Source organism: Aulonocara stuartgranti (genome assembly GCF_965226115.1).
Source record: "Aulonocara stuartgranti genome assembly, chromosome: 17".
In the NCBI taxonomy this organism is placed as follows: Eukaryota; Metazoa; Chordata; class Actinopteri; order Cichliformes; family Cichlidae; genus Aulonocara; species Aulonocara stuartgranti.
The window spans coordinates 8239826-8267646 of NC_138953.1; the positions used below are offsets into that span (position 1 = coordinate 8239826).

The window sequence follows — 27821 nt, forward strand, 5'->3', positions numbered from 1 at the left end:
ACAACGTAGTGTGCTATCAATGATCTTGGTGACTGTGGTCCCAACGGCCTTCAGATCATTAACAGCCTCATCCCATGTAGTTTTGGGCTGATCTACCACCTTTCTCATGATTGTACCCATGAGGTGTGATCTTAGATGGTCGTTTATTATTTCTTTCATTTCCGAAAAATCTTCCCCCCAAGCGTCTTGCTGATGGTTGTGTAGCCCATTCCAGCCTGGTGCACGTCTACAGTCTTGTCCTTGATGACAGCTCTCTGGTCTTGCCCATGGTTGCCCAGAGGATGGAAACTGATTGATTGATTGAGTGATTGATTGGTTGACTGACTGATTGTAATCTATGTGCTCCATGGGCACAAGGCCAATCTGTGAGAGCAAGAATGGCGGCTGACTTTTAGAGGATCAAATACTTATTTCACTCAATGATATGCAAATCAATTCATAACTTTTATGTTATGTGTTTTTATTCTGGGTTTTCTGTCTCTATCTATTAAAATGAAGCTATCATAAAAGTGAGAGATTCTTTGTTTCCTTGCAAGTGAGCAAACTTAGAAACTCAGCAGGAGCTCAGATAATTGTTTCTTGATTATATTTTGCATCATAACTCTGAATCACAAACTCTTCAGAAACTTGGAATATAAATGTACTGAATTAAAAGTACAAGTTTTCCAGTTTGCATTGCAATTGATTAGATATGCACTTTATACACTAGCAGAAAGGACTTTGAAATCACAGTTATGTAAACACACTGACCAGATTTCTCTCTAGCTTTGCATGAAAACATTACGAGCAAAACACCTCTTTTTTTTAAATTACACACAAGCATGCCTGACATTAATTACTGCAGTATCATTATTGCAGAAATCATTGCCTTATTTTCTCTTAGCAAGCTGTATTTTAAAAACTCATTATTTAACAGTTTTGCCCGTTAATGAGCTCATCTCCCAGATGAAGTGTGGTACAGTTGTTTTGTTTGACAGCAATTATTCTTTACATTTGAACAATGTCCTCAGAGTCACTGTAAGCACTGATATGTGGAGAATGTTAATAGACTGCTCCACTCCACGTGACTGAGGGGAGACTGCACTTTACCAGCAATTTAGCCATCCATGCGATTATATAAATCACATGTGTGTGTATCAGTGTATGTGTGTGATAGAGAGAGAGGGAACTGCTGACTGTGAATTTTCACGTCATGTCACCATTTGATTTCCTGTTCAGAAAATCTTTCACATTGACCATTTTCACTATTAAAACAACTGCAGTGATGGCATTTATTCTCGATTGATCTTGAGCGATTGATCAAAGGACTGATTGTTCAATTAGAATTGAGTTTTGTCTGAAACAGTGTACAGATCTGCTGTGTGAACAACTCGACCTGTGTTCTTCGAGAAAAAAGCAAAGGAGTCAAGAGTGGCAAATGTTGCCATTTTGGAGTTTCTGGCATGAGAACTACAAATGACTTGTGGTCACTCTCATCAAACCTTACTTTGGCTGTGTCATGGGCAGAGCAAGGAGGCACACTAAGCTGGTCATCATGTGCTGCACAACACAAGAGCCACTCACACTGAGCAACAGCTAGCATTAGCTTTCCTGCCCCTTCTTATGTGACTTACAAGTGTCCGCGCAAACATTTACCAGGTAAACGTGCTGTCGTGTGACACTGAGGGTCAGCTGCAGCCCTTTAAAAAGCAAACATTGCCAAGGTTAGTTAAGATGCCGATGCGGTCCTTATTATCAAGGCCCCAGTCACACAAGCGTAGAGATCTCCTAGCCACCATCTGGCAACCACCCATCGCAAACAGAGAAATGCGTGTTCCCCGACCAGTTGCAGTGTGGCTGGTGAACGTTTTTGGCAGTCGTGCTCCAAACAGAAAACTTGACCTCTAAATTTGACCTTGATGTCAAGGTTACTGAGATTCAACTCCTAGGTCGTCTCGATCTGTGTCCGCGCCACCTGCCCACCCGGCAGTATGACAACAATACCCATCAGCCTTTGAGCTGATGGGTAAAAACTAATCTTGCGTGTTCACTACATAGATTTCTTCCTTCATCCTCTCTCTCCTCATGTTGACTGTCTCTTTATCTCTGTAAAGCACAGATTACATTAGGACATGTGGCTCACAGGAAGTCCCAGACTTCTTGTGGGGTCTATAGGTTTGCTTTATAACAATTTCAGCAGGATTTAAGCTCTTTATTACTTCATACTCTTCGTTCTAATTACATTCAGAGCAAAGATTTTAGATGGTGACGGGAAATCTTGCTGCCTCTCATATGGTGACAGGACAGGCTTTGAAAACAGCACAAAAGCATCCATAAGGAGCACCATATGGGAAATAAGATATTAAAACAGCTCAAACTGCAGGAAAGTCAAAATTTCCCACATGCCAACTATCCAGCTGACTGCCCCCCAAACTGCACAGGAAACAACAACCGACCCAGCAGCAGACGTAATCAATTCAGGAGTAAAATTTGAGCCAAATCTGCGCAGTGTCTGCCAAGATTTACAAAGCAACATAAAAATGATGACTTGAAATTAAACTTTTTCATGAATAAAAAGTGCTTACAATTACTTTATATGTTTGCGCAGAAATATGTGGACGTGTTACTTCCTTTAATCGGCCGGCCTTCGGATCCTGATGCATTAGATATATGAGTGTGAGGAGTGACGAGCAAATACAGAGTGTGTTTCTGGCAGTGACGTATCATTCCTTTTATTATCCACTAACAACTTAAGTGTGAATGCTTTGAGTTAAAGTAAAAAAAAATAAAAAAATACTGCAGCAACAAAAAGTGTCGCTTCACTCCTCCTTAGTTTATTTATGAAACGCTGCTCTACAACAGTGATGTATTATTTGTGCGAATGTGCTTTCGGAGCTCTGCGAATCGTGACGGTGAGGTTTGATGGGCTCGCGGACGTGGGAGTGAAGCGCCTCGACCTTGACTGTCTGGCCTGAATTTGCCTTGTGATGCCCACATCCACAGCAGCGGCACCGCGTTAAAGCGTTTTCTGCAGCAACTTTGTGTCGTGACTCGTGGGCTTAACATCAGCGTGTTCTCACAGAGCTTGCTTCCCGCTCTCACTGTTCTCCTCTTGTCTCTTTCTGTCCAGACAGAGAAGGTGTCTGCATTTATTCTGCTGTGCAACAGGCTGTGCTAAAGCACCACATACCCTCAGTCAGACACTTTATTAGGTACAGGTTGTTATTACTGGGTTAGACTCTCTTTTTCCTTGAGGACTGCCTTAATTCTTTGAGGTGTAGATTCAAGAAGGTGCCTGAAACTTTCCTCAGAGATTTTTAGTTCATATTGACATGGACATGGTTAGCTGCATGTCCTTTTGAATATCGTAAGCGTAAACTTTTGAGAGGATTTTAGGTTTGTGACATGGCATGTTACCCTGCTGGAAGTAGTCATGAGAAGATCCGTGCACTGAATCCTTGATCCTTGAGCATGAATCCTTAGAAATAAGTCACAGAATAATTTATTTTGTGAGCATCAATACTATTACTACTGTGATATCACTTCTCTTTGTGGATTTACCCAAGTGAACATAATATAAGCAGATGTTTGACCAGCTGTATGTATGATTTCTAAGGGTATAAACAGTAGAATTTAGAGAGGTAATCGAATCAGCACCTCAAATATAAATTGGTGTCTGCTACCCTTGATGCGACCTAGATGTAACCAGTCCAGCTTAGTTCATCACTGCAAACTTTATCTCAATACTACAAACTGTGCAGTGTAGCCTGCACTAAACTGCCTGGTACATTCATGCTATGTTTAAGAGACACAAAAGTAGTGCACTTCAGTTTGTTTTGCTAGATGTTTCACAAAAAACTAAATCCAGCAGCACATTTGAAAACTAAAATGAATCAGGACATTACATATAAAATCAAAATTTGTCAAATTTCTTCTGCTCCTGCCCTCTTTGTCTTACAGCTTTCACCACCTCTCAGTGTTTCGCATTGAGGGTTTTTGTTACTATGTAATACAGGGACAAACTGCACAGAAAAAAGTTTGTGTGTTTGATGATATTTGTGAGTTGTTTGAAAAGCTGCATTTGAAAATTGTCTGGTGCTTAAAAAACATTCTGTTTAGCGAGAAGGAAATGAGAAGGAAAAAGAGATGTGTTTGGAGCTGGAAGCAGACTTTGGGAAGTCGCATTATTTTTCCTTATTTCTAAGCATGCTGTCTCTGGAGGCAATACCAGGCTGCAGCACATGAAAAATGAACTCATTCAGTAGTAACATGCATTAACCTGCCTATCAGATTTAATGAATCATTGAGTGAAGGTGCCAGAGTGCTGTTCTGGATCGTTCTGGCCCACTTTTTTGTTTTGTGTTCAGATATGCTGCTGACTTCCTGTCAGGCTGCCCTTTTCTCTCAGACTTGTATCGTCAACAAGGCGTTTTTACCCACTGGATATTTTCACTTTTTCACATCATTCCCAACAAATCTTAGAGATCCTTGTGTGGGAAAATTCCCAGCAAATAAACAATTTCTGAAATACTCAGACCAGCCAGTCTGCTCCACGAACAACCCTGCAACGTTCAAAGGCACTGAAATCACCTTTCTTCCCTATTCTGATGCTCAGTTTGAACAGCAGGTCGTCTTGTGATCGAGTGATTAGATATTTGCAGAAACGTGCAGTTGAACAGATGTGTTGTTGAGTGTATTTGTAGTGTGTAATTTAAACCTTATATGAACTTTTTTAAGGGGGCGTATGCCAACATCCCATATTACCTTGACATAAGCTAACTGTTATGTACAATAATAGAATAGAATAGAATAGAATAGAATAGAATAGAATAGAATAGCCTTTATTGTCATTGTACAGAGTACAACGAAATTGGAGTGCCACTCCCTTGGTTTCAATAATAAATATAAATGTAAAATATAAAAAGTACAAAAAAAACAATCGTAAGTACTCAAACAATAGTATGTACAATATATACAGGATAGCAGCATTAATATAATGACAGTATGAATAGCAGCATAATATAATGACAGTGACGGTATGGAATAGGTTCAATTGTTTTTGTGCTTATTTACTACGGTGATAGCTCTGGGAAAGAAGCTATCCCTGAATCTGTTTGTCCTGGTTTTATGTGACCTGTACCGTCGGCCTGACGGTAATAGTTCAAACAGTTGGTTGCTGGGGTGAGAGTGGTCCTTGATGATATTGCCAGCTCTGCTGAGGTACCGAGAGTTTGCAGTGACCTCCAGGCTGGGCAGATGTTAATAACTGGCAAATGTTGAGGGAGCTGGCAGCATAAAATATACTAGAAAAGCTGTTTGGTAATTTCTATACTTCTACTTTATAATGCTTTATTTAAATTAAACATTCACCGGTCGCACACAGTTGAAGAATGCAGTTATGTGAACCTGCGCGTTTGTGGTGATCACTCCAGGAAACGTGTCACTGTTTCCATTCATCAAATGCAACAATACAATGCTCCAGAATATATCGATGTGCTTTTTTGATTGGTACATTTTGGCCGTGTTTTGTTTCACTTTCTGTCTGTGTGTCTTTACCAGCAAATTCAGAACCAGAGTTATTATAAAAGAGGTTTGGATTTGTCATTTTATGCTGTTTATGTTGTTTTAGCCGTCTCCGAGGAAGTTTAAGCAGCACTGAAATGTTTTCCTTGATGTATTTTTGGCAGATTAAACGTGTAAATAGTTTGTGAAACAAATTCAATGGGATGTTTTCCAATTTCAGTAGTTGTGAATGTCTCCAAAGCATGCTGATATTGACTACATAAACTAAGGTATGCATAAAATTGAATTGCATAAATCTTTTACACCCGTAGAAGAGAGATTGGTTGAAATGAATCAAGTGGTGGCAAAGATTTGTCAGATACACAAACTGAATATAAGACGGATGTAGTCACAGAGTCAATGTGCCAGTGCCCTAAGTCTGGATTGTTTCCAGTGCCCAGCAGAGTTTGATTACTCTAGTTGGGTGGCGTTATGGTGGGTGTTTCTATATTTTCCACAGTCTTAGAAGCACTCAACAGCTTTTTACCTGACATACTTCACACCTACACTCAGATGCAGCGTGTTCAAAGAATTAGAACATGTCAAACATACTGAAATAACTTCCTTTCCCAGTTTATTTTCCCCACCTGAGGGACTAGCTCAGCAGTGTTGCATAAAGCTTGTCAAAATGGTGCTCTTAGCCATGGTTTTTGTAATTAGTGTTTTATGGTAATTTTGGGCAATTGAGTCCCCAGTTACCATAGCAACAGCTCAATGTGCAATTTCCATGGACTGTTAAGGAAAGCTTTAGGGATAAAACTTACTAAAGGGTGTTTATGCAAATGGAAGCTGTCATGCAGGATGAGCAAACCCTGCAAATGCGGGCAGGGTTCGGGGGAAAGAGACGCTCATAGGTTTGAACCCTGCAGGTCACACTGTGCATCAGCATTAGTGTGACCTTGAGGAAAATAGTAAAGCAGATCTCACTGCTGAAAGAGCGTGTAAGCTGGAAGATACCAACGCGCAGATAAAAAAGCCGTGGCGTCTAATCTTTCTTTTTCATCTAGAGAGGAGAGGAAAACAAGATGAGGGGAGGATAGAGGAGTGACAGAGGCAGCAGCAGGTGATAGATGGAGTGAACGCATGAATAGAGATCCAGACAGTCATGCACAGCTATCAGCTGGCAGTAAAAAAGAGAGATTGACTCCCGGCCAGAGTGAGAGAGAGCGAGAAAGAGGGAGGGATGACAGAAAGATGGAGAGGTTATTCCAGATAGCAGCAGGTCTCACAGTGTGTTCATGGAGACTTTTTCAGGTGAAGGTGAACTGTTCTCTTGCAGTCGGGACTGTTGGATCTGTATTCATCACATAGCAGGGAGACAAAAGTGGAAACCACGTCACACAATGGGGCTCAGCAATGTAATCGAGGAAAAATAACACTGTTGAATAGCTGGAATTTTTTATTGAGCATCTCTCAGCTCACTGCTTTATTTTTAGGGCCAGTGACTCTATTGTTCTGGTTCACTCTCAACTACTTTTCAGCATCATTACCATTCTCTCCAGGCAGCTGCATTAGAAAGAAAATGATTCTGATAAACCCACGGCGTGCTACTGAGCAGGTCGATAAAGTGGTGCGTGTGACCTGCTTAACAGTCAGATAACTCTGTTAGGCATTGGTGGAGACCAGAGGGCAAACAAAAAGAAGAGTGAATATTAGACTTCTATTTCCCAAGTGGTTATAGATATGAGTTTAAAGTGGGTGATTCTTTTTCTGAGTCTCTACACGTGTACGCGTTCAGCTGGTTGTCGTAACATGCCGCAACCGCCTTTTACACGATGACATGCCAGCCCTGTGTTCCCGTTTGCACACGTTTGCAAAGTTGCCGTTTTATAGACCTTCTCAGATTGTCTGAATATTTTAGAGGTCTGAAAAAGTCAAACTATGTACTCCAAAATGTAAAAAAGTAAACCCCCGTAATAAATCACTGGATCAGATTGTACTCTACTTGAACTGGTGCATTTTGCGTTCCTATTTAGTCTGCAGAATCAAATTACCCTGAAACTTTGAGTAACAAGTGTCACTCTGTTCTATGATCTATGAATAGCTCCGAGCTTCTAGGTCAACAGTTTTGAAGACATGGCGCTGTTATCATAGACATCCGTATGCCTGTGTGTGTGTGTGTGTGTGTGTGTGTGTGTGTGTGTGTGTGTGTGTGTGTGTGTGTGTGTGTCTCTCTGTCTTTCTGGCTCTGAGCATTGGACGAGTTGCTGGGACACCAGCATGGCAAGGTGACCTCTAATAAATAACTAAATAACACGGAGACACACACACACACAGACTCTTACTGGCAGTCTGAGTCCATGTTTTCAGCCCAGAAGTCCAAAATGTATACAGTAAATCAACAGTTCATAATTTTGTTTAACTTTTCTTATCAATCCTAAAGATACACACACGCTCCAGAAGTATGTGGTGTATGTTTCATATCCTTTTTTTCCACATGATGTAAGATCGAGGAACATTTGAAACGAGTTGAGTGAGAGCAGCTATTTTTTGTCAGTTTGTGCTTTAACCATTTATCACAGTTAGAAAAAAGCAGAAGGTCAAACTAGTGACCATCACATGTGCGCTGAAGTAACAAAGAGAGATGCAGGCTCCATTTGTGATCTAGTGCTGACCAGCTTTGACTTGTTAAACCCTCTGACGCCCAAAACCCAATGGCTAATGGGTCATCAGGGCTTTGTGTGTTGAAGTTAATTAGTGGTAAAAGAAGCATCTCTTACAAGAGATTTCAGCTTTATTGGCTGATTTCTGGGGGGGGGGGTTGTAAGTCTAACCTGCCAATTCTATTTTTCTTTCCCAGAACTATAACTGACAGCACATACAAACAAAAATCATTACTTCTTCAATTAAAGACACTGAAAGAAATGATTAAACTTTACAATTCTTCTCCCAAACTGCACTAAGTCACAGGATTTACTCTCACTGAAACAGCTGAAAATAAAGTGCTGCTGGAAAGTGGTAACCATAACTAAGTCACCCTTACCTGACATATATGAATTTACTAAACATGAGTAAAGGCATCAGATGTATATTAAAGCAACTGTCAGGTACTTGCATCATTTTCCACTGTGTTTATAACTTAAAATAACGGGACACTTTGGTCCTTTGCTCATACTGAGGCTGCTGGCTTGTGGTTGGCTCTGAGCTCTGGATTATTGTCACAAACGTTTTCGTGTTGGTGCCCCCACGGTTAACCTTGGTGAACTTTGTGTCTTCACTCAGAATGAACAGGTTCCATGCTAACAGTGTGTGTGGATTGAAGTGTGTGCACGACTATTTCCCACTCTGCTCAAGTTGCACATGCTAAAATGGACTGCCTTACAATCACACGTGTGGAAAGTCGATCGCTCAGTGGTCCGGGCCGAGAACAGGTGATTCTGTTCCTGGCCGGTCAGTAAAAAAAAGACTAAATGGGTAGTCTTCTAAGTTTATAGTTTAAAATAAAAATATTTGTGCTTTTATTTAGAGGTTTTAATCGGGTTTTTTTACTTGTCCTGTTAACAGAACATATGTAGGTCAGCCATAATGAGCTGCAAAGTCTTTATTTAAGACTGTACACAGTCAAAGTAACCTCAGTGCTTTTAATGTGTTAGGAGTGTAGCTTTTACATGCTAAACAGGTCATTGTGAAATACAAAACAAATCCAAAATCTTTGGGAAAATGTGATCATATTCAGCAGAAATTGGCTTGTGCTGAGGTGAAGTTCTGCATTGGGTTTATGTGGAAAGACAAACTTTAATTTTGAAAAATAGCACAGATGCTTTCCTCTTTTCCTAATGAAGACAGGAGGAGGTTTTTTACTGCTCAAACACAGGATGATAAGTTTGCCTTCCCATTAAATTGCCTTCTGGAATTCAAAAATGGTTTTAGATCGAGCTGCTCCTGTATAGAAGAAACAAAAAGTGCTGTGCCTGGGTTTTAAGATGGCTCCCCTGCTTGTCTCTTGATAGAGGAAGCGATGGAGGAGGAGAAAGAGAAAAAGTTAAACCTGGAGACAGATTGAGGAAAAGCACTGAGACACCGAGAGAATGAAAGGGGGAAAAAAGGAAGATAGAGCGAGGAGATGCGCTGGGGCATCTCAGGCAGAAAGAACTGGGCCACTGAGCACAACTCTGGAAGAAAAGAGATGGAAAAAAAAGAAAAGAGTGGCCTGGAAAAGAGGGAGAGACAGTGAGAGATGACAGAAGGAGAGGAGAGGCTCATGTGAAGCCTTTCCTCTGTGAGCTTCACATATAGGCTACTGAAGAACAGTTGGACGAGCGAAGCCTTGAAATGAAAAACCAAATAAGTTGGTCTGGTAATGTTTGAGAACAGCCAGCTGTCTCTCTGTTGATCAGGATATCACTTTGCACTTTCCAACAAGCTGTTTTCAAGTCTGACTTTGGATCTTTAGACGAGAAGTCCATTTTCTTGTAACTAATAAGCACCTACAACTAGTAAGCTGATCATCTTTATTATGTTGAATAGTGAAAAATGATGGAATTTCCCTGTCTCAGAGAAATGTTGTGGATTGTCATCTATTAAGTAAATCGGTGAAAATCTCATATCTGTTACTTTTGGGCTCTGAAGCCTTTTCTATAGGAAAATTACCAGAAAGCAACCAGCTAGCAACCAGTTTCCTCGGATTGTGCTCATTGACGGACTCATTCATACTGATGGCAGAGTGCTGGCAACAATCTGTCTGCACTCATTAATAAAATAGCACCTTCTGTGAGAGTGATTGCAGTTAAGTCAGACTGCAACTGTTTGCAGAAAGGTTGCCTCCTTTCAGGCGATCTGTGCAATCGCCTTCCAATCACAAGTTGTTCGGAAGGCGATTGCAATCAATCAGTCACAGCACATTGCAATCTGGTGCAGAATGACAGAAGTTCAATTCAATTCAATTCAATTTCATTTATATAGCGCCAAATCACAACAACAGTCGCTTCAAGGCAAGTCAAGGCAATTAACAGGCAGCCAGCACAGATGTCCTACTTTTTATCATTTGACTGATCCATTAGCGTGCTCTGAGTTAGCTTTTTGATACCAAGTGTGTCCAATGTCGGATGGTTTTTCAGTTGAATAAATGTAATGTAAGCTTGCTCAGCTAACACTATTTCAGGATTTTGGTGCATAAGATGAGCTCTCTTGTTCATAGTATTCCCAATGTATTTCATTTTATTGAGCTAGCATTGGCAACATCCGGTCTTCCCTCTGCAAAGCCTTGCAGCCATGGTGGTAACTGTTGTGGATGAGAATTGTGGACAGGACTATGGATAAAGTTATTCTTCAGATTGTCTATTACTGTACACCAACGTCAGTTTAAATCTTGCTGTAGTTTCCTGTCAGTTTTGAGCTATAAAAGACTGACAGCTTTTGAAGTAGTGTTCATAGTTTTTCTCAGTTTTTCTAGAATGCCCAGTAAACGGGTTCATGACTTTTATGACCAGATATTATCCATATTAATGAGAACTAAACTGGTACTTAAATATCATTTTCCTTCAGTAAATTAGTGCTCAAAGCCTGTTTTACAACAAACCACATTTACCTTTGACAAACCACTCACATCCCCTTTAAGCTCTTTCTAGGCTTTGGTGATAAAAAAAGTAATTTTTTTATATCAGTCAATATCAATAAAAATATCATAGTTAGTAGTGCTATTGTCATTATCATTTGGCCTTTCATGTTTTCTGTCAATGAACTCTTAATAGAAATATAAAGTGCACAGAAGCCATATTTCTATTGAAGAAATGTGTTTCACAATAATGATTTTAATAGTTTGATCGCTCAGCCCTACTTTCAGTTGCCCACGGCCACACTTTGGCATATGGACCGGGGAGCTTAGTATCAACCCACTGACCCTTTGATTACTTGGCAACCGTCTCTACCTTGTGAGCCACAGATGATAATGAAACTCGTTATGAGGTATTTCATGTGCTTAAGCCTACCAATTTGAGCGCTTTTTTTATATAGCTCAAAAATGAAGGATACCTTAAATGACACATCAGATCTTGATAAATTAAAGGTTTCATTTGAAAAAGGGTCATTAGAATTTTATGCTATTTATGCCTTTTTTTGCTGCTCTTTTTTAAACTTATTCTTTTTAAACTGTATTGCTTATTGCACTGTAGAGGCTGGTGAGGAACAGTATTTCCTTTCAGGCTGGGTAACACCATAAGGAATGATAATAAACTTCTTTAGTCTTCTTGAGAAGTCATGATTTAAAAAATTAAAGACTTCCCTTTATTTTATTTATGTATTTATTTATTTGGAATCTTGCAGAAGCAAATTTATGAGAGAAAAGGCTGTGGAAACACGAGCACACTTCTCTTCGACGCCGATGCTGTCGATAAAATGTCAATAGTTGCCACCAGGGTTTGCTGCAGGCCAGGATGCGTCGCATATATTGCCCCAAACTAACAGAGTCATGTGCTATTCTTGGCTGACTTTTTAAAATTGCCAAGCATTCCTGTTGAGCAGCTAATTAATAAAAAGATCTATTAGCCGCCATATGAAAACAGTGTACATGATAGAATCCCTGCAGTAGCTCGGATACGTTCATATCTGACAGCATGATTCTCCCTGACTGCCTGTCACGCAGCCCTTTTCTGTCTGGCTGCTTGTTTATCTGTCTTTATTGCAAACTATTTATAAATCCCACTGTTTGTCTGTCTAACTTTCAGTCTGTCATTTGTGGGTACTTGTCACTGAAGGCAGTCACGTCCTAAAGTTTTTCTGTGTACACAGTGAGAGTCATAAACATCTTTTTCAGGTCACTCTGTGGTTTCGGTAACAACGCTTTGACTCATTTGGCGCGTTTGTATATTTGTTCATTCATGCATCTGAGCATAATTGATTGTCACATTTCGGGTGCAGGTGAATTGTCAGCTGTTCTCGGCTTTGTTGTGTCAGCTGATTGTTATTTTTAGTGTGAGTGATGCAAGGGTCGTTGGGTTTTACAGACGTGCCACCTGGAGCCACAGTGGCAGGCAGATTGGACTGGCTGAGAGTGTGAAAACGCCCAGACTGTGATTCATCAAGACCGTGTTGTGATTCCTCGAGGCTTTGTCCTCTTCAGAAAAATGCAAACCATTTGTTAGAGCACAGATAAATGTTTCCCTGACAGCAAGGCTTTTTAGGGATGGGAGCGACGGGATGGAATGAAACGGTGAGAACTGGGGATGGTTTGGGGGAAAAGTGAGGTAAAATATTTTATTTGTATCTGTTTTTTCACTTAAATCAACCTAAAGGTAGGGAAATATGAGGCGGGAATAAAACTAACCCACACAACTTCAGAAATTTACAAAACCTTCACACTGCGCCTAACTAAAATAGACAATTAAATTAAATGTGATCTCCAAAAAAAGCTACTAACTATTCAGTAAACCCTGTTATTAGTGATCTTCAATAAATATTACCACTGTTTTGTCTACGCTTATGAAAGATGAATTCATAATTAAATTAATTAATTAACGTCTCACTAAATTAAGTGAGACTTTAATTCTTATGAGCATTATAAAACTTCCAGAGGTAACCAGAGGTAATTCTGACCTTTTAGCCACTGATCAGTGTATTAGCAGACTGATATTTTTTCAAATTTATAATAGCCAGTAAATAAATCTTAAAACTGTAAAGAAGAGATGGCGGTGTGTTGATGTTGCATAATTCGTCCACAAGAGGGCACTCTCAGTTTCATTGTTGGCAATGCACCTGTTTGGAAGGACAAACGTAAACAAATAAATAAACAAATGTAACACATTTTAGGGAAATCTTTTTGAGTTTTTGTATCTAAAGAAAAAAGACTAAAATTGGGAATTATATCAGAATATCAGCATCTGTCTTAAAAATCCTACATCACTCCTGTATGTCGATGTTGCCATTAACATAAAAACCAGGATGTCACACATTCAGAATGTCAAAAAAACGAAGAAACACACAAACGAACGGCAATACTCGAGACTTAGGGTCTAATTTAAAAGAGCTCCTGTCTCATCTCCTTCACCTGCTTCTCGCCTCTCATGTGAGCTATTATGCATCATCTAAAATCAAATAAAATGTTAAAGATTTGCATTTTCTTTCTTTAAGGAAGTACAGGATAATGACTACCATTTAAAACACTGAATTCATTTCAGCAGTTGAAATTACAAGTTACAGCGCGCTGGACCTCAATGTGAACCAGCGGTCTGCTTCACAAAAAGGATGGCATAATAAGCTGGCAATATAGTTTTATACCACAACAAAAACAAGAATTATCATGGGAAATGACATGGCGGTCCTTCTGCCTCCCGTCTGACCTCGTCTGCATCTGCTCCTTTCCTGGAAAAAGACACCTCCCTAGCCTAACCTTGCTGCATTAAAATCAGCTAGCAATTCTTAGCCTGTTGTTTTCTACTTATTATCCAAGTCCGGGACAATCTGTTCAGACTCTCTTGGACCAGAAAAATTTCACCCTGACTTTAACTAGTTATGATGTGTAAGCATGTTTGCAAAATCCCTCTGCAGCTCAACATGTCAGCCTCAATAATTCAATTCAATCATAGCACTGAATTGATCCTTTTGACCCTATTTACACAGAGTGCCAACTCTTAATGAGCGCAAAGACAATGAGTATATAATAATCACAAAAAACAGCTTTACTTAATCATTTTATTCCTAACAGGTATGACTTTGTAACTTTAGACAAACAGCTTTGACCTGTGATGCCAAAAAAGAGCAATAAAGTCCTTCATTTTTTCTATATCAGTCGTACGGTTTTTCTATTCCAAAACAAGATAACACATTTTTTTTAATTGCTCAGATACATATCATGGATCAGCCTATCCGCTGTCTTTAATGCCTTTTAAGGTCTTTAACATTAACTTTGAAAGCAGCCCTGAACGTTGTGTGGGATATCTGGTTAAGTCAAGCTACCGAAGCTTAACCAGATCTTAACCTTTGAAGTAGCAGACGACAAGAAATTGTTTCTAATTTGATATATTTTCTGTGATACTTATGTTTTGTGATTATTGCCAACAGAGAAAATACCCCAGTTTTTTTCTGGGGGGTTTTTTCCATCAGATTATTCTTCCAGACTTTGCTGGCTTGCTATTTATAATATTCATCCGGTACTTATCGATCAGTCTCTTTACATTTTTTTCATTATATTTTTCCTACATGAACTTATGCAGTAAATAACCAAACAAATTGTTTGGGGGGGTCTGATATGATGAGAAGACATTGTGCAACAGACAACATCACGAGTGAGTTTCCCCACATTTTAATATGTAAGAAAATATCAGAAGATCGGGGCGTTTGTCATCACTGCAAAGTTTATTTGTGTGTTGAAATGTTAAAGGTTGTGGAGCAGCACAGGACAGTCTGACAGTCAAGCAGCAGCTGATACGGGTAGCCTGCTCCTTCTACTGGTTAATGCCTCATTCAGTGCTGGTTGTCCGGCCACGCTGAAGGGTGAACGGTTTGATTGTGCACCAAAGTTCCACAAAAGCAAGCGGAGGCAAAATCCACTCAGTGATGACGCATCGTTCAGACTCACTTTTTTATGACGACTCTCTTTCAAGCCTTTTTTGCAGCCAGATGCCTTGTTATCCCAGACTGTGGATTTGTCTAAAAAGCTTAATATCTACTATCAAAATCAGTCCTCCAATGATAAACCTGTGCCTCAGACTTATATAACTTTTCACTATTCCAGTGTACGTATGTGGGATGACAGCACATTTCTATAGGACTTTTCAAAAAGAACATCTTAAAATGATGTTCTCTGATGATCAGAGACTCAAGCACAATTGAAATCTGCATGTGTGTGTGTGAGTATTTTCATGTGGTGGTAGTACAGGTAACTGCCCAAAGTGCTTATTTAATGTTTAGTAAATGTAAAAAAAAAAAACAACAACCCAACAAAACACAGAAAGTGGCAGAACAAGCTGTTCTTGGCCGCTAGATAACTAACTGCCTCCCACATGCACACACACACTCACACTCAGGGATTTGCTTGACAATGTGGAGCACTGGGATGTGAAACAGGATCTTCCGTGTCCTCTCACCGTCACTGACACAAGTAAATGACTGTTTGTGTCACTGATTTGTATGTGTGTGTGTGTTTCACATGTGCTCGTCCGCGATAGCGTGCGACTGTTGTGAGCGAGTGCAGAAACCCTGGGGCGATATCCACAGAGCGCAGCTCTCCCGCCTTTTGCGAGAAACAGAAAAGGAAACACGAAGCGGTGGCATGGAGCTGTTCTCGGGCTCTTATTCAGGTGCTATAAAAGTGTCTGACATATCTGAGTCTACATTAAGCGTCGCAGAATGTGGAGCGCTCGCCCACCGAGTGCAGCATGTTCTGTTTTATGACACAGAAGAGAGAGACAGAGACAGCAGGAGAATGAGTAAAAATACACCCAGCTCCTGGGAGACGGTCTCTATGGCAGCGGTTACCGTGGCGACAGTGAGGCTGCACGTGAAGCGATGGCTGTCATGGCACCCCTAGGGGAATTCACCCTCTTGAGCTGCTGGAGGACATGCACAGATATTCACAAACACACAAGCTTGAATGAAGAGCAGAGGGAGGAGGAAAGCGACCGCTCGAGGGGAAATTCAGGAGAACTGCCGATCGCTCGCTAGCTGTGGTAAAAACTTAACTCTGGGGGACTGCCGAGCTAAAGCAGAGTTTGCTTGAACATTTTATGAAGCTATATAATTTTAAAAGGAAATATTTTTACCAGCTCAGACAGTGCAGTTGAGTTTTGTGTGACATTTCAGCAAAGTGTCCTGCAATTCAGTAGTTGGGACCAACGTTAAAGATGGTTTGTTTTGACTTATTAGTAGACAATAAAGGGGGGTCAAAAGTAGTTTTTGTGACTCTGTGAAAAAGGTATGTGAAGAAATATTTCTTACATTGCTTGGTGTGTTCCCAGTGCTTACTGTATATGTACACTGCACAGCCAAAAAACAAAAAGTCCCACACTCTAATATTTTCTGGGACTGCCTTTAGTTTTATAGGCACTACACACTCACTGAGGAATTGTTTCGAGATATTTACAAAGTGTATTTAAATATTTTTTCAACAAGATCTTGTAACCATGATGAGGCAGTCAGACTGCTAAAGTCTTCTGCAGCACATCCAGAAGATTCTCAGTGGGTCTAAGGTCAGGTCTCTGGTGATCCCTGAGCCAGTGAATTCTGTCATCTGTCATCTTGGAACGTGCTCGTGCCGTCAGGGATGAAAAAAAAAATATTGATGGAAAATCCTGGTCAGTCAGTACAGTATATTTAGCAGAAAAACAATTGTCTTTTTTTATTAACAAACACCTGATCATTTCAGTGTGGGCATTGACGGTGAAGGGAGGGAGGCAGGACAAAAGACACACTGTGGAAGAGAGCCAGAGATTAATAACAACTAATAATTAAATGCAGAGCAGAGTATTAAACACACAGAGAGTATAAAGAGGTGAATGAAGAAAAGAAACACTCAGTGCATCATGGGAAGCCCTCAGCAGCCTAGGCTTATAGCAGCATAACTAAGGGAGGATACAAGGTCATCTGATCCAGCACTAACTATAGCCCTTGATAAACTGTAAGGACCTTTTCACATAATGAAGTCTGCACATTTTTACCAATACTGCTGCATTTTTACTTTCTCCTGAGTTGGATTTTTGGCTCTCTCTCGAGTATTTTTAACAGCGTGCAGTGTGGCGTTAATACTTCTTCATCACAGTCTTCTTCTTTTTCACCCGCTGCTGGTGTGTAAAAGTGTACATGTGTGGAGGTGCTTAAGTCTGTGCGTGTGCACATGTGGGCGGGTGTATGTTACAGTAGCAGTTCTTGTAAAACTTCTCACTACATCTTTGTTTTCTGTTTTATGTCATAATTATTATGATGATTACCAAAGCTATTTAAATGTGTGTGTGTGTGGGGGGGGGACTTGCACTTGCACATGAAGCATTGCCTCTGCAGAGTCAGTCTGCTCCGTCATGCTGTTTCCATAGCAGCAGCAAGAGCCAACACAGCCAACCACGCTCACTTCCTTGTTTCATCCTATTGGTACTGGCTCATTCTGACTCCCATCCAAATTGTATTTCTTTTTTTTCTTTTTTGTGCTGCATGCTATCTGGATGTCTGGGCAGGACTGGACACACTTCGGCACCCCCTTTACATTCACTCTAGCAGAGGTGATCAGTGTGTTAGAAATAAAGACAAAACCTAACGATGACTAAAATATTTCACTGCATCCATGAATGGCCACGTGGCCAAGTCCTTTGCACTGTTATATTGATATATGGGTCACACAGAGCAGTCTTCATCCTTGTTATTTGTCTTTTGGTGTGATATCTGTTGTGAACAGTGGCAGCACAGCGCCCTCTTCTTTTCCTCATGAACTTCAGATAATCAGTCTGTGCAGGTGTCTGTGTCATGAAGGTGACTGCCCACAAAAGTCTCTCACTGCTGCCCACGTAACCCCCCCTCCCCCCCCCCTCCAACAGACACACACCCACACCCATATTTGCTATTTGTCACCCTGCTGTTGTTAATACTTGCCTGGGCGACATCAGCTCCTCTCTCTCGTTCCCTCTCCGCTCCGTTGACAAAAAGCTGTTATTTTTAGTCTACTCTGTCTTTGTAAATTAAGCTGTTACATCCATAACCGTGAGGGCAGAGCAGGCAGCTGCACTATCAGTAGCTTATAGAAACAGATTTCTTAGCAGACGGCGAGCTCATATTTTGCACATGTTTTCAAGACAAAAGTTTTTTTTCTGTGCTCCTTTTAGTGAGTTCTGTAATTACTCAAAGTCACCTCAGTCAGGAAAACAAATGTTTTTGCTTATGTGTGATGGATCACACACACACACACACACACACACACACACACACACACACACACACACACACACACACACACACACAATGAATAATGATAACTAAAGCCAAAAACCTCCAGAGTCAAAAAAGGCACGTTATAGATGGAAAATGAGTTTTAACAAACTCTGATTTGTGGGTCACGTCACCTGTGGTTAGTGTTACTGGTTTCTTTGGAACATAATACTGGGCCATCTGGCTTAATGATTCGAGGATGCTGTAGACACTGAAACTGATTTTGCATGTTTGCTAATTATGTATTTTTAAGCCCAACAAGCAGTCCGCCTGCCTTCTTACTCAGCCACTGAGAAGATCCTTAGTGCTGTGTAACCACGATGGAGTGTGTCAGCTGACTTCTGCCGCCTGTGCTCAGACAGCCACACTAGCAAGCTGATGTTCTAGCAAGCTGAGCGTGGACACATGTAGTGTGTTACCTCTTTGTTTAGGCATCTTTATATTGCAGAGAATCTAATAAAGATTGTAAAGAGCAGCAGGATGTATTGACCTGTGGTGTAATTTGCTCCAGGCCCGGATACTGTTAACATTAAATGTTTCTGAGAAAATGCTGTTGGGACAGCAATGTTAAGTCCTAGCCAAAATGGTTGTGGTTTGATTGGGGAACTTAATTATAAAGCAGATGACCAGAGGGCACATTGTTTCCAAGTCAGGCCCTTTCTTAGAAATCAGGAAATATGGATCACATCAGTGTAGTTGTGTAGCTATGAAAAAAAGCAAAGCAATACATCTGTATGTGTTTTCTTTAATATATTTGATAGAGAGTCTTTTTGGTAGTTTATTTGGTAGTTAGGGTTGGATCAGGTGACCCTGAATCCTCCCTTAGTTACACTGCAATAGGTCTGGGCTGCTTGGGGCTTCCCATCAGTGTTTCTTTTTCACTCGCTATATGTTTATACACCACTCTGCATTTAATCAGTAGTTATTATTCATCTCTGGCTCTTTTCAGCATGTCTTTGACTTGTTTTCCTCCCCTTACCCCAACCAGTCTGACAGGTTGCTGCCCCTCCCTGAGCCTGCTTCCTGCAGAGGTGTTTTTCCTGTTTAAAGGAAGGTTTTCCTCCCCACTGTCGCCAGTGAGCCTTGTTTAAACACCACAACCTACCTGAGTATTGTTGCTGACCATGTCCATCTCTTTACAACCACAGTGTAGCCAACTTCTAATGGATTCTTCCGGCAAGCTAACATGCCATGTCACAAAGCCCAGTTTAGGCTCAAATGGCCTCCGATGGCCCTGATTTTAATCCAGTAGAGCACGTTTTGGATGTGGTGTAACAGCATATTCACACTGTGCATGTGCAGCTGATAAATCTGCAGCAAATATGACATGCTATCATATCAACATGGGCAAAGATCTTTGAGGAATGTTTCAAGCATTTTATTGAATCTATTTCACAAATAATTAAGGCAGGTGTAACTACTGAAGTGGCCGAGTATCTGCGGTAAAAAATAATACACAGACAAGCCGCCGCCAAACAGCATCGTGAGAAGCACTGACTGCCGGGTTTACACATAGAATAGGCAAACAGTAAATGTCAGCTGGCCTCATTACACCTGCACTGAGCATGACTGTGGATAAGGATGCATTGATTTTAATGGTCCAGTCCTTTTAGATAAACAGTCCTGCAGGATCTGCGACCTTTTTATCTGATTTCAGTGGCTTGCAAAAAGCTAGAGCAGATAACACAGTGTACTCGCAATGTTCAAGATTACTCTCTCTATCGTCTGAATTCATCTGGTCTCACTGTGCTGGACATGTGTGTGTTTATAGCCAGATAAAGCTGCAGGTCTTATCTCTGAGCCTCCTGGTGTTCCTCTCACTGCTCTCTACACCTTCTTATTTTCACGTTCTCTCTTTAGTTTCCTCATCTCTTTCTTTTCATGCCGCTGTGCAGCTTCTCATCGCATCCAGTTGCTGTTGTGCTCGATGGCAGTTGAAGATCAAGCAGGAAATTGAAGTCCAATCACTGAAAACTCGCTCTTTGTTCCGTTTGAAAGGGCTGGCGTTAAAATGTCTTTATTTGTCAATAGATTGAGCGCAGCGAGCGAGTGGGTTTGCAATGATAAAGCTGAATGATGAGTCCTCACTCAAGGACTTTAATAACCATGGTTAGCCTACTTATGCCATTCAGCCGCAAGCTTTTTAAATGGAGTTGTGTAATGGAGCGATGTTGTCGCAGAATTACAAAGGATTCGGTCTAATTATATGGCTCTGGCTTGTTGTTTGAAAAGACCATGTGTGTGTGTGTGTGTGTGTGTGTGTGTGTGTGTGTGTGTGTGTGTGTGTGTGTGTGTGTGTGAGAGACAAAGCGAGCCGACTGGGTAACTGCTGGTTGGCGGGGGATCACTGTGATACCCATCTGCCATGTGAGTTTTACATCTGCCTGACAGTCATGTGAAGCTTTTAAACTAATGTGGGTCCTTCAACACCTGTGACCTAAAGTATAATTTCACATTTTTCTCTGCCTTGGAACAATCTTCACGTATCCAATATGTACAGTGGCTGTTCAACACGGTTGAATTAAAACACAAAACAAAAACAAAACATAAAGGTCTGAATAAAACATGTCTCACTTCACAAAAATGTGGTGCTAGTGTAAATGATATCGTTCTCTAAAGTCACTTATAATACGACTTCACCTGCAGTTTTGGTTTGGTTGGATGGGGACACTTAGTGTCAATACCCACATTAGTTTAATTTTACTGTAAGAGCAAACCTTTAGCAGTGTCCATGTCTGATCTGGCTCAGAGTCGGTCTATTTCAAAAGGATGTGGGCACTGATTCCTGTACTTGACCATGGACTCAAATCTGAGTACAGCAGTAGTTCATTCAAATTCAGTGTAAGAAAACAGCTCAAATAATCATTCAGCAATTTTAGATCACCGCGTTTATATTTTTTGGTAGACTACTTTGTTTTTGTCTCTCACAGGGTTGTCAGTCAGCCACACTCACATTTACACAAACTCAATTAAGAGTCAGGATGAGGAGAACGTTCAAACTTGACACCACACAGAGAGGCTCGAGCCAACAGAACGATTTGGTACGTGCAGATTAAAATACTTTGTATGCTGATTTTGAACTATGGTTTAGATTTAAAAGGATCAGCTCACTAATTTTGGACATCAAGATTATCTTATCTTATTATTAATGTTGTAAACCACTAACCAAATTATGAATAGATAACAAAATCTGATATTGTTTATGTTTTCACAAGTAAAAATAATGTTTTGTGTCCAGTATTTTTATAGAAAAACCATGAACCATACCACACACATCCTGTGTCTGGAAGACCCTATCTCTACCTTTAGGATTAGGCCCTTAAGCCCAGCATAACTAATGCAGCATAACTCTCTTAGTTATGCTGCAGTAGGTGTAGACTGCTTGGGGAATCCCATGATGCATTGAGTATTTCCTCTTTAGTCACCTTTCTAACTCACTATGTGTTAATAGACCTCTCTGCACTGAATCATAGTTATTATTCTCTGGCTCTCTTCCACAGCATGACTTTATCCTGTCTTCCTTCTCTCACCCCAATCGGTCACTGCAGATGGCCCCGCCCCTCCCTGAGCCTGGTTCTGCTGGAGGCTTCTTCCTGTTAAAAGGGAGTTTTTCCGTCCCACTGTCACCAAAGTGCTTGCTCTTAGGGTGTCATATGATTGTTGGAGTTTTCTCTGTATTTATTACTGTAGGGTCTACCTTACATTATGAAGCGCTGTTGTTGTGATTTGTCACTGTATAAATTAAACTGAATTAAATTGAACTACAGCATTTGAAGCCTAAGCTAGTGTCTAATAGAGGTGGGGGGAAAAATCGATACTGTGTAGTATCGTGATATTTTGTTTGCTAATAATGTATCAATACAGGGACAGCAGAAATCGATATTTTGTTGCAAAAAAAGTTTTTGTGCTCTGACTTCAGAGCATGTTGATCAGCTCCTTTTTCTGAGCAAGAATCCTGACATTCCTTCACTGTCCAAATGTGTTTAACTTTTTTTTTGGCAGCAATAAACATGACAGTTTACTTATTTTAATTTAAGACATGTTTTATTTTAATTAAGTTTAAAACTTTTTTATGTAATGTAAAATTATATTTTGTTTTAATTTACTTTCAAATTCTTCAGTTGCTGAATGGGCTGCATAGTTTTCATATTGCATAGTTCAGAATAGCTATAATTGTACCAGATGGTTGCATTCAGTTAAGTTGGACTAGACTGTAATACAAACCGTTCAGTTTGTCAACAATAAAACTGACTGAAATGAGAGAAAGACTGAGTGCGAGACTTTGATATTAGATAAAATGAATATTGATAAAGTTTACCTTTATGTACAGAATCTGAATATCGCAAAATATTTTAAAAAATTGCAATAATATCATATCGTGCGTTAAGTATTGTGATAATATCGCATCGTGGGATGTATGGTGATTCCCACCTCTAGTGTCTAATGCCCTTCACTGGCTTTGCATTGATTTGAAGGTTGAGAAGGGCAAACATTTCAGAAATTACTCTGTTGAAAGTAAAGGTTGCTCACCCCTCTCTCTTTATCAGTTGATATCTTCCCTTCTTTCCATGGTCAGATGAGGGTGCTATGTGTATTTGCAGCATCTGTTATCATCTGGTACACTTGCATTATTTTTTCTGTAGCAAAAAACACCAATATGGACTTGCCTCACCATTTATGAGACTTTCACACAGTCCATCAAACGTTTTTGGTTTCAGCCTCAAAGGAATGCTAGTTTCTTTTCATGCTTGTTACTGTTAGCTAACTAAGCTTGATGATGAATTTGGACAGAGGAACTCTTGTCACCCCAGACTTGACTGAAGCTATTGAAGCTTAGTAGTTTCTGCTGATACTGTTCTCGCTTTTCCTCAGGTGGTTATTGGTGGGGATCAAAGTGTTGTTAGTTGTAGGAAGTGATCAAATTTTTTTGTCACATATTTTGTCATTCTTCTTGTCATGAATTGGGGCTTTGATGTGTCACACTGTATAAATTACCACCATTTGGTGGGATCAAGTCTGAGCAGGCTTGATTACTTTTGACAGCTTGCTTCTGTATTTATGAGGACCTACAGAGTGCCTACAGATAGAACAAGTCAGTAATTCATTAAAAATTATATTGCAGTAATAATGCATGATTGCTACAAAATCCCAAGACACACTAACGTGACTCAGCAAACCATTTGGTCACCACTGGTTTCTCATCCTCTGCAAGGCTGTGGAGGGCTCACTATGCATAAGATGAACAGTCCTCCTGTCTATGCAAGGCATGTAGGTGATATTTGTACAATGAAAAGCTCCTATATCTGATCCCACTGTGTTTAACACATTGTTTTTTGCACTTTGAGATTCAAATAGGCACATTTTTTCCTTCTGCACAGTATGAATAATTTTGCAGTAGGTGGATTGTGAAAATGTTTCTTTGTGCATTTATTTATTTCATTACTCATCAAAAGATGCAAAATCTGTCACTGTGAATGAATGCAACTCACATTTTTTATCACGTAGTTTTTAGAATTTGTTTCCCACGTTTTATAGAAAACCCCACTCACGATTTTTTCACTATCGAAACACTTTGTATAACTAGTTTCTTATATCAGAGCCTGTCTTTTAGTATGCTAATCTGCCCATATACTGTTAATGATGCTATCAGACTGACAAGGTTCTACACAGAAGAACTCCATCAGGTAGCATAGCATAGCATCTTTATTTATAACGCACTTTACATCCAACAGTGTTGGCCAAAGTTCTACAAATCTAAAACAAAGAGAAAACAGTTTAAATTACATATAGAATATCTACAATTTAAAAATAATATAATTAATAAGAAACAGGTACAACAAACCTGTTAAAATCACGAGCTGCTGAACCTTAAAGGCCTCTAACATCATGTCTGTTCTCTCCTTTTCTCACCATTTCAGTGCAGTGTCTGGAAATGACCACTAAACGGAAGCTGATTGGCCGGCTGGTGCCGTGCCGTTGTTTCCGTGGTGAAGAGGAAGTGATCTCAGTGTTGGACTACTCCCACTGCAGCCTGCAGCAGGTCCCCAAGGAAATCTTCAGCTTTGAGAGAACTCTGGAGGAGCTCTACCTAGATGCCAACCAGATTGAGGAATTACCCAAGGTACCCCTGAGTCATATGTTAATTTTTTCCTGATATAGCTCTTCTTCCTTTTATTGACCTCTTTTGGGGGTCAATAATCCTTATGCCTTTTTTAAAATTTCTTCTTCTACTATTAAGCTTCTACTACTAAACTAAAATCTGCTTTTTCTGACAGTTGATCAAATTCACAATTAATAGCTGTTCATCCACTGGTACCCTGAGTAACAATTAGGGATCACAAACTGCCTTTTCACTTCACCCACTCAGGTTTATTGAGCTAGTTCTGCACCTTTTTTGTACAGTTGTGTATGCAATGCTGACCATTAGTCATGTTGCTTTGTTTATGATTTTTTCGAATTTGGATTTCGGATGTGAAACACTGATGCTAACTTAAAATGCCCTCTCACTATTTTGTGGCGATACCCTTACTGGGCAATATTGATACATTAATATCCATGAGTTCACACTGGGAGCTGCACAGAAGCAGCCCACGTGGGGACTGCTGATGCAGAACGCCCTTCTAAAATTTCAAGGAGAATTACAGGTGCTGCTTATTAAAGGGCCGTCACATTTTATGGATATCCTGGCCTGGTTTAAATGACAAAGATGTTGAATTAGATTTCTAAATATAGCCAGCATGAATGGAGACAGTCTAATAAGGATGTATGAGATGAGATGTGCGACCTCGCATTTAACTTGCACAAAAACATTCTGCTCAGTCTTGACAATGTATGTCTGTGCCAGCAATGCATATTAAGTCTCTGGCTCCAATGTGAGTGAGTTGGGCAGCTTCTACATGTGTGTGAGTGTTTAGAAGGCTCTGTTACAGTGGCCTGCTGTGACCTCTCCACTCAGAGCAGATCTGTCCATTTTAGAATATATATGCTGTGGCTTATGTGCTGTACTTTTTACTGAAGAGAATGTCCTAGAATTAATGAAGGTGACATATTGCCTGGTCAATAAAATAACAAAAATATATATGATCTTCAGAATTAAAATCACCTGCTTAAGATTGGGTCAGTTCTTCCCCCAACATGCCTCCAAAGTAGCTTTGGTATGTCTGGGCATGGACAAGGAAACCATAGATGTGTCACTTGACGTTGGTCTACAAGTGATGGCAGCAGAGTCTTTGGATCCTGAATAAGCCCAGATCTTTAATCAAGTTTGGATCTGGGAACAGTGCAGTTGTTAGCACTTTCACTACGTAGCAAGAAGTGGTTTTAGATGTGGTCAGGGTTATTTCTGTGTGGAGCCCGTGCTGCCGTAGTTTCTTTCTAGGTACCTCCCACAGCCCAAAAACTTGCACATTGATCTGCAGGAAAGAGGCTGCTGCCTCTTCAAATGTTTTGAGGGTTTTGCAACAATATACTACAGCTAGCTAGTACTTTTTAAAGTAGCATAGAACACATCACATCAAGAAGGTCCTGAGTAAATGTGGTTATCCCAGCTGGACTTTTGTCAAAGCTGGGAAGGCACCTATAGAAAGTTCCAGCTGATCCAGAAGAGAAGGACAACTGCTGCCTAAGCGAAAACCCTTAGTGACCCATACGTGTCAGGAGTATCGGAGCAGTTGAGACGCATTTTTTCTAAACACCGTGTCTCTGTGGCTTTTACACCCCAAAAAACGCTGAACCAAAAATTGGTCCACCCCAAGGATTGGGTCCCCTGACACAAACAGAGTAACATAGTGTACGCTGTTAAGTGCCAGGAGGACTGCCAGGATTTATACATCAGGGAAACCAAACAACCTCTGGCAAAGCGGATGGCACAACACAGAAGACCAAACTCGTCAGGTCAGGACTCTGCAGTCTATTTACAACTACAGGCCAGTGGACACTCTTTCAATGATGAGGATGCACACATCCTGGACAGGGAGGAACACTGGTTTGAACGGGGCGTCAAGGAGGCCATTTACGTGAAAAGGGAAAGACTATCTCTGAATCGAGGAGGGGGCCTGAGGGTACATTTTTGCCATCTTACATGCTGTGATTGCAGCCATTCCTCAACTCTCTGTGAATGGTACTCATGGCCATTGATCTCACTGATCAATGGCCATGAGTACTGATCAATGATCAATAGTCTTTGATCAGTGGTTGTCCATCAATGGTCATGAGAATTTGCATCCCTGCAAGGGCAGGGATAGCTCAGTAGTAGGGTTGCCAACCGTCCCTTAAAAAACGGAATCGTCCCGTATTTCGAAACAAAAGTACACGTCCCGTATTGAGCTAATAAGGGACGCACTTTATCCCGTAATACAGTGAGAATCAAAAGTAGTCTATAACTTTTAATGGAATTAACACTTTGTTTGAAAACATAATTCCCAGCCCCTCTCCTGCTTTGTGACCAATGCGCTGACAGCACACTTATGACAATTCGAGTATGACAAGTCAGATTATCGCTCATCTCATTGGTCGAGGAAAGGTCGCTTACGAAGAAAATACCGGCCAACAGGGAAACAAACGCTGACACTGCGGTGCAAGTCTCGGACAGCACACTGTGCCTCCATAAAATGAAGGTTATAACAGAAAATCTGTCGCTCTCTCTCTCTGTCTGTCTTTCACTCACACAGACACGCACACCACCACCATCAACTTTGCTAAATTGCTAATGAAAAACATTAATAAGGCAGCTGTGATTGAGCAACAGTGTAAATCCAACTATTTTCACGGTTGTTGTGGTCGTGATAATTTTGTGATGCCACATCGAAAAGGCTCGGATGAGCTTTCCAAAGTTCTACAAGTTGTGCCTCCATCGCTTGTGTCCAGATCACACGCTGCACAGCCGTGCTGCTCCATCTTTTTCACCGACGTTTATGTGTTTGCGCGTGAGCAATGTGAGCGCCTGTGGTGACACCCTCACGAGCGATTGATGATCGGGAGCTGGTCGTGAGGTGTTAATCGCTTCTCGTTACCCCACGTATACTACACGACGCACGATGAAGGCCAAAATCGGGCCGATCACCAAATCGGTCGCACGACTCAAAAATCGGCTCAAAATGGGCCAAAAATCGCACAGTGTGAGCCCAGCGTTAGAGCAGCAATGTTTGTTCGCTCAGAGAAAGAAAAAAAAGGCTGCAAAAGTACAGGGAGGAATGGGAAAAGGAAAACACCTGGCTGGAAAAGTGCACTATAAAGCGCACTGCACTGTGTGCTGGCGCACTTTTTCCATAGGCATGCTTCTAATGGTGGGCACATGAAGAACACGAGGGGCGTGAAAGCTCGGGGAACCCTTAACCAATTTCTTGTCCACCAGGCATGGCAGAAGCAGATATGGTATGTAAACACTGGTTTGTTTTTTTAAACCCTCTGGTTAAGGTTAATATGGGCATGTGCAGTGA

General features: G+C 40.7%; 1 protein-coding gene across 11 annotated transcripts in view; it reads left to right on the top strand.

Annotated features, from left to right (window-relative positions):
* Nucleotides 1-27821, top strand: part of lrrc7 (leucine rich repeat containing 7) — a 123775-nt gene that overhangs the window by 37417 nt on the left and 58537 nt on the right. For 10 of the 11 annotated variants that reach the window (XM_082509847.1, XM_082509845.1, XM_082509843.1 and 7 more), the window contains exon 2: nucleotides 24303-24505. In XM_082509847.1, the coding sequence (XP_082365973.1) occupies nucleotides 24317-24505 (189 nt within the window). In that variant the 5' untranslated portion in view covers nucleotides 24303-24316. Of the gene's footprint in view, nucleotides 1-24302; nucleotides 24506-27130; nucleotides 27757-27821 lie in introns of those variants that run through there. The other variant, XM_082509841.1, reaches the window with a different exon arrangement.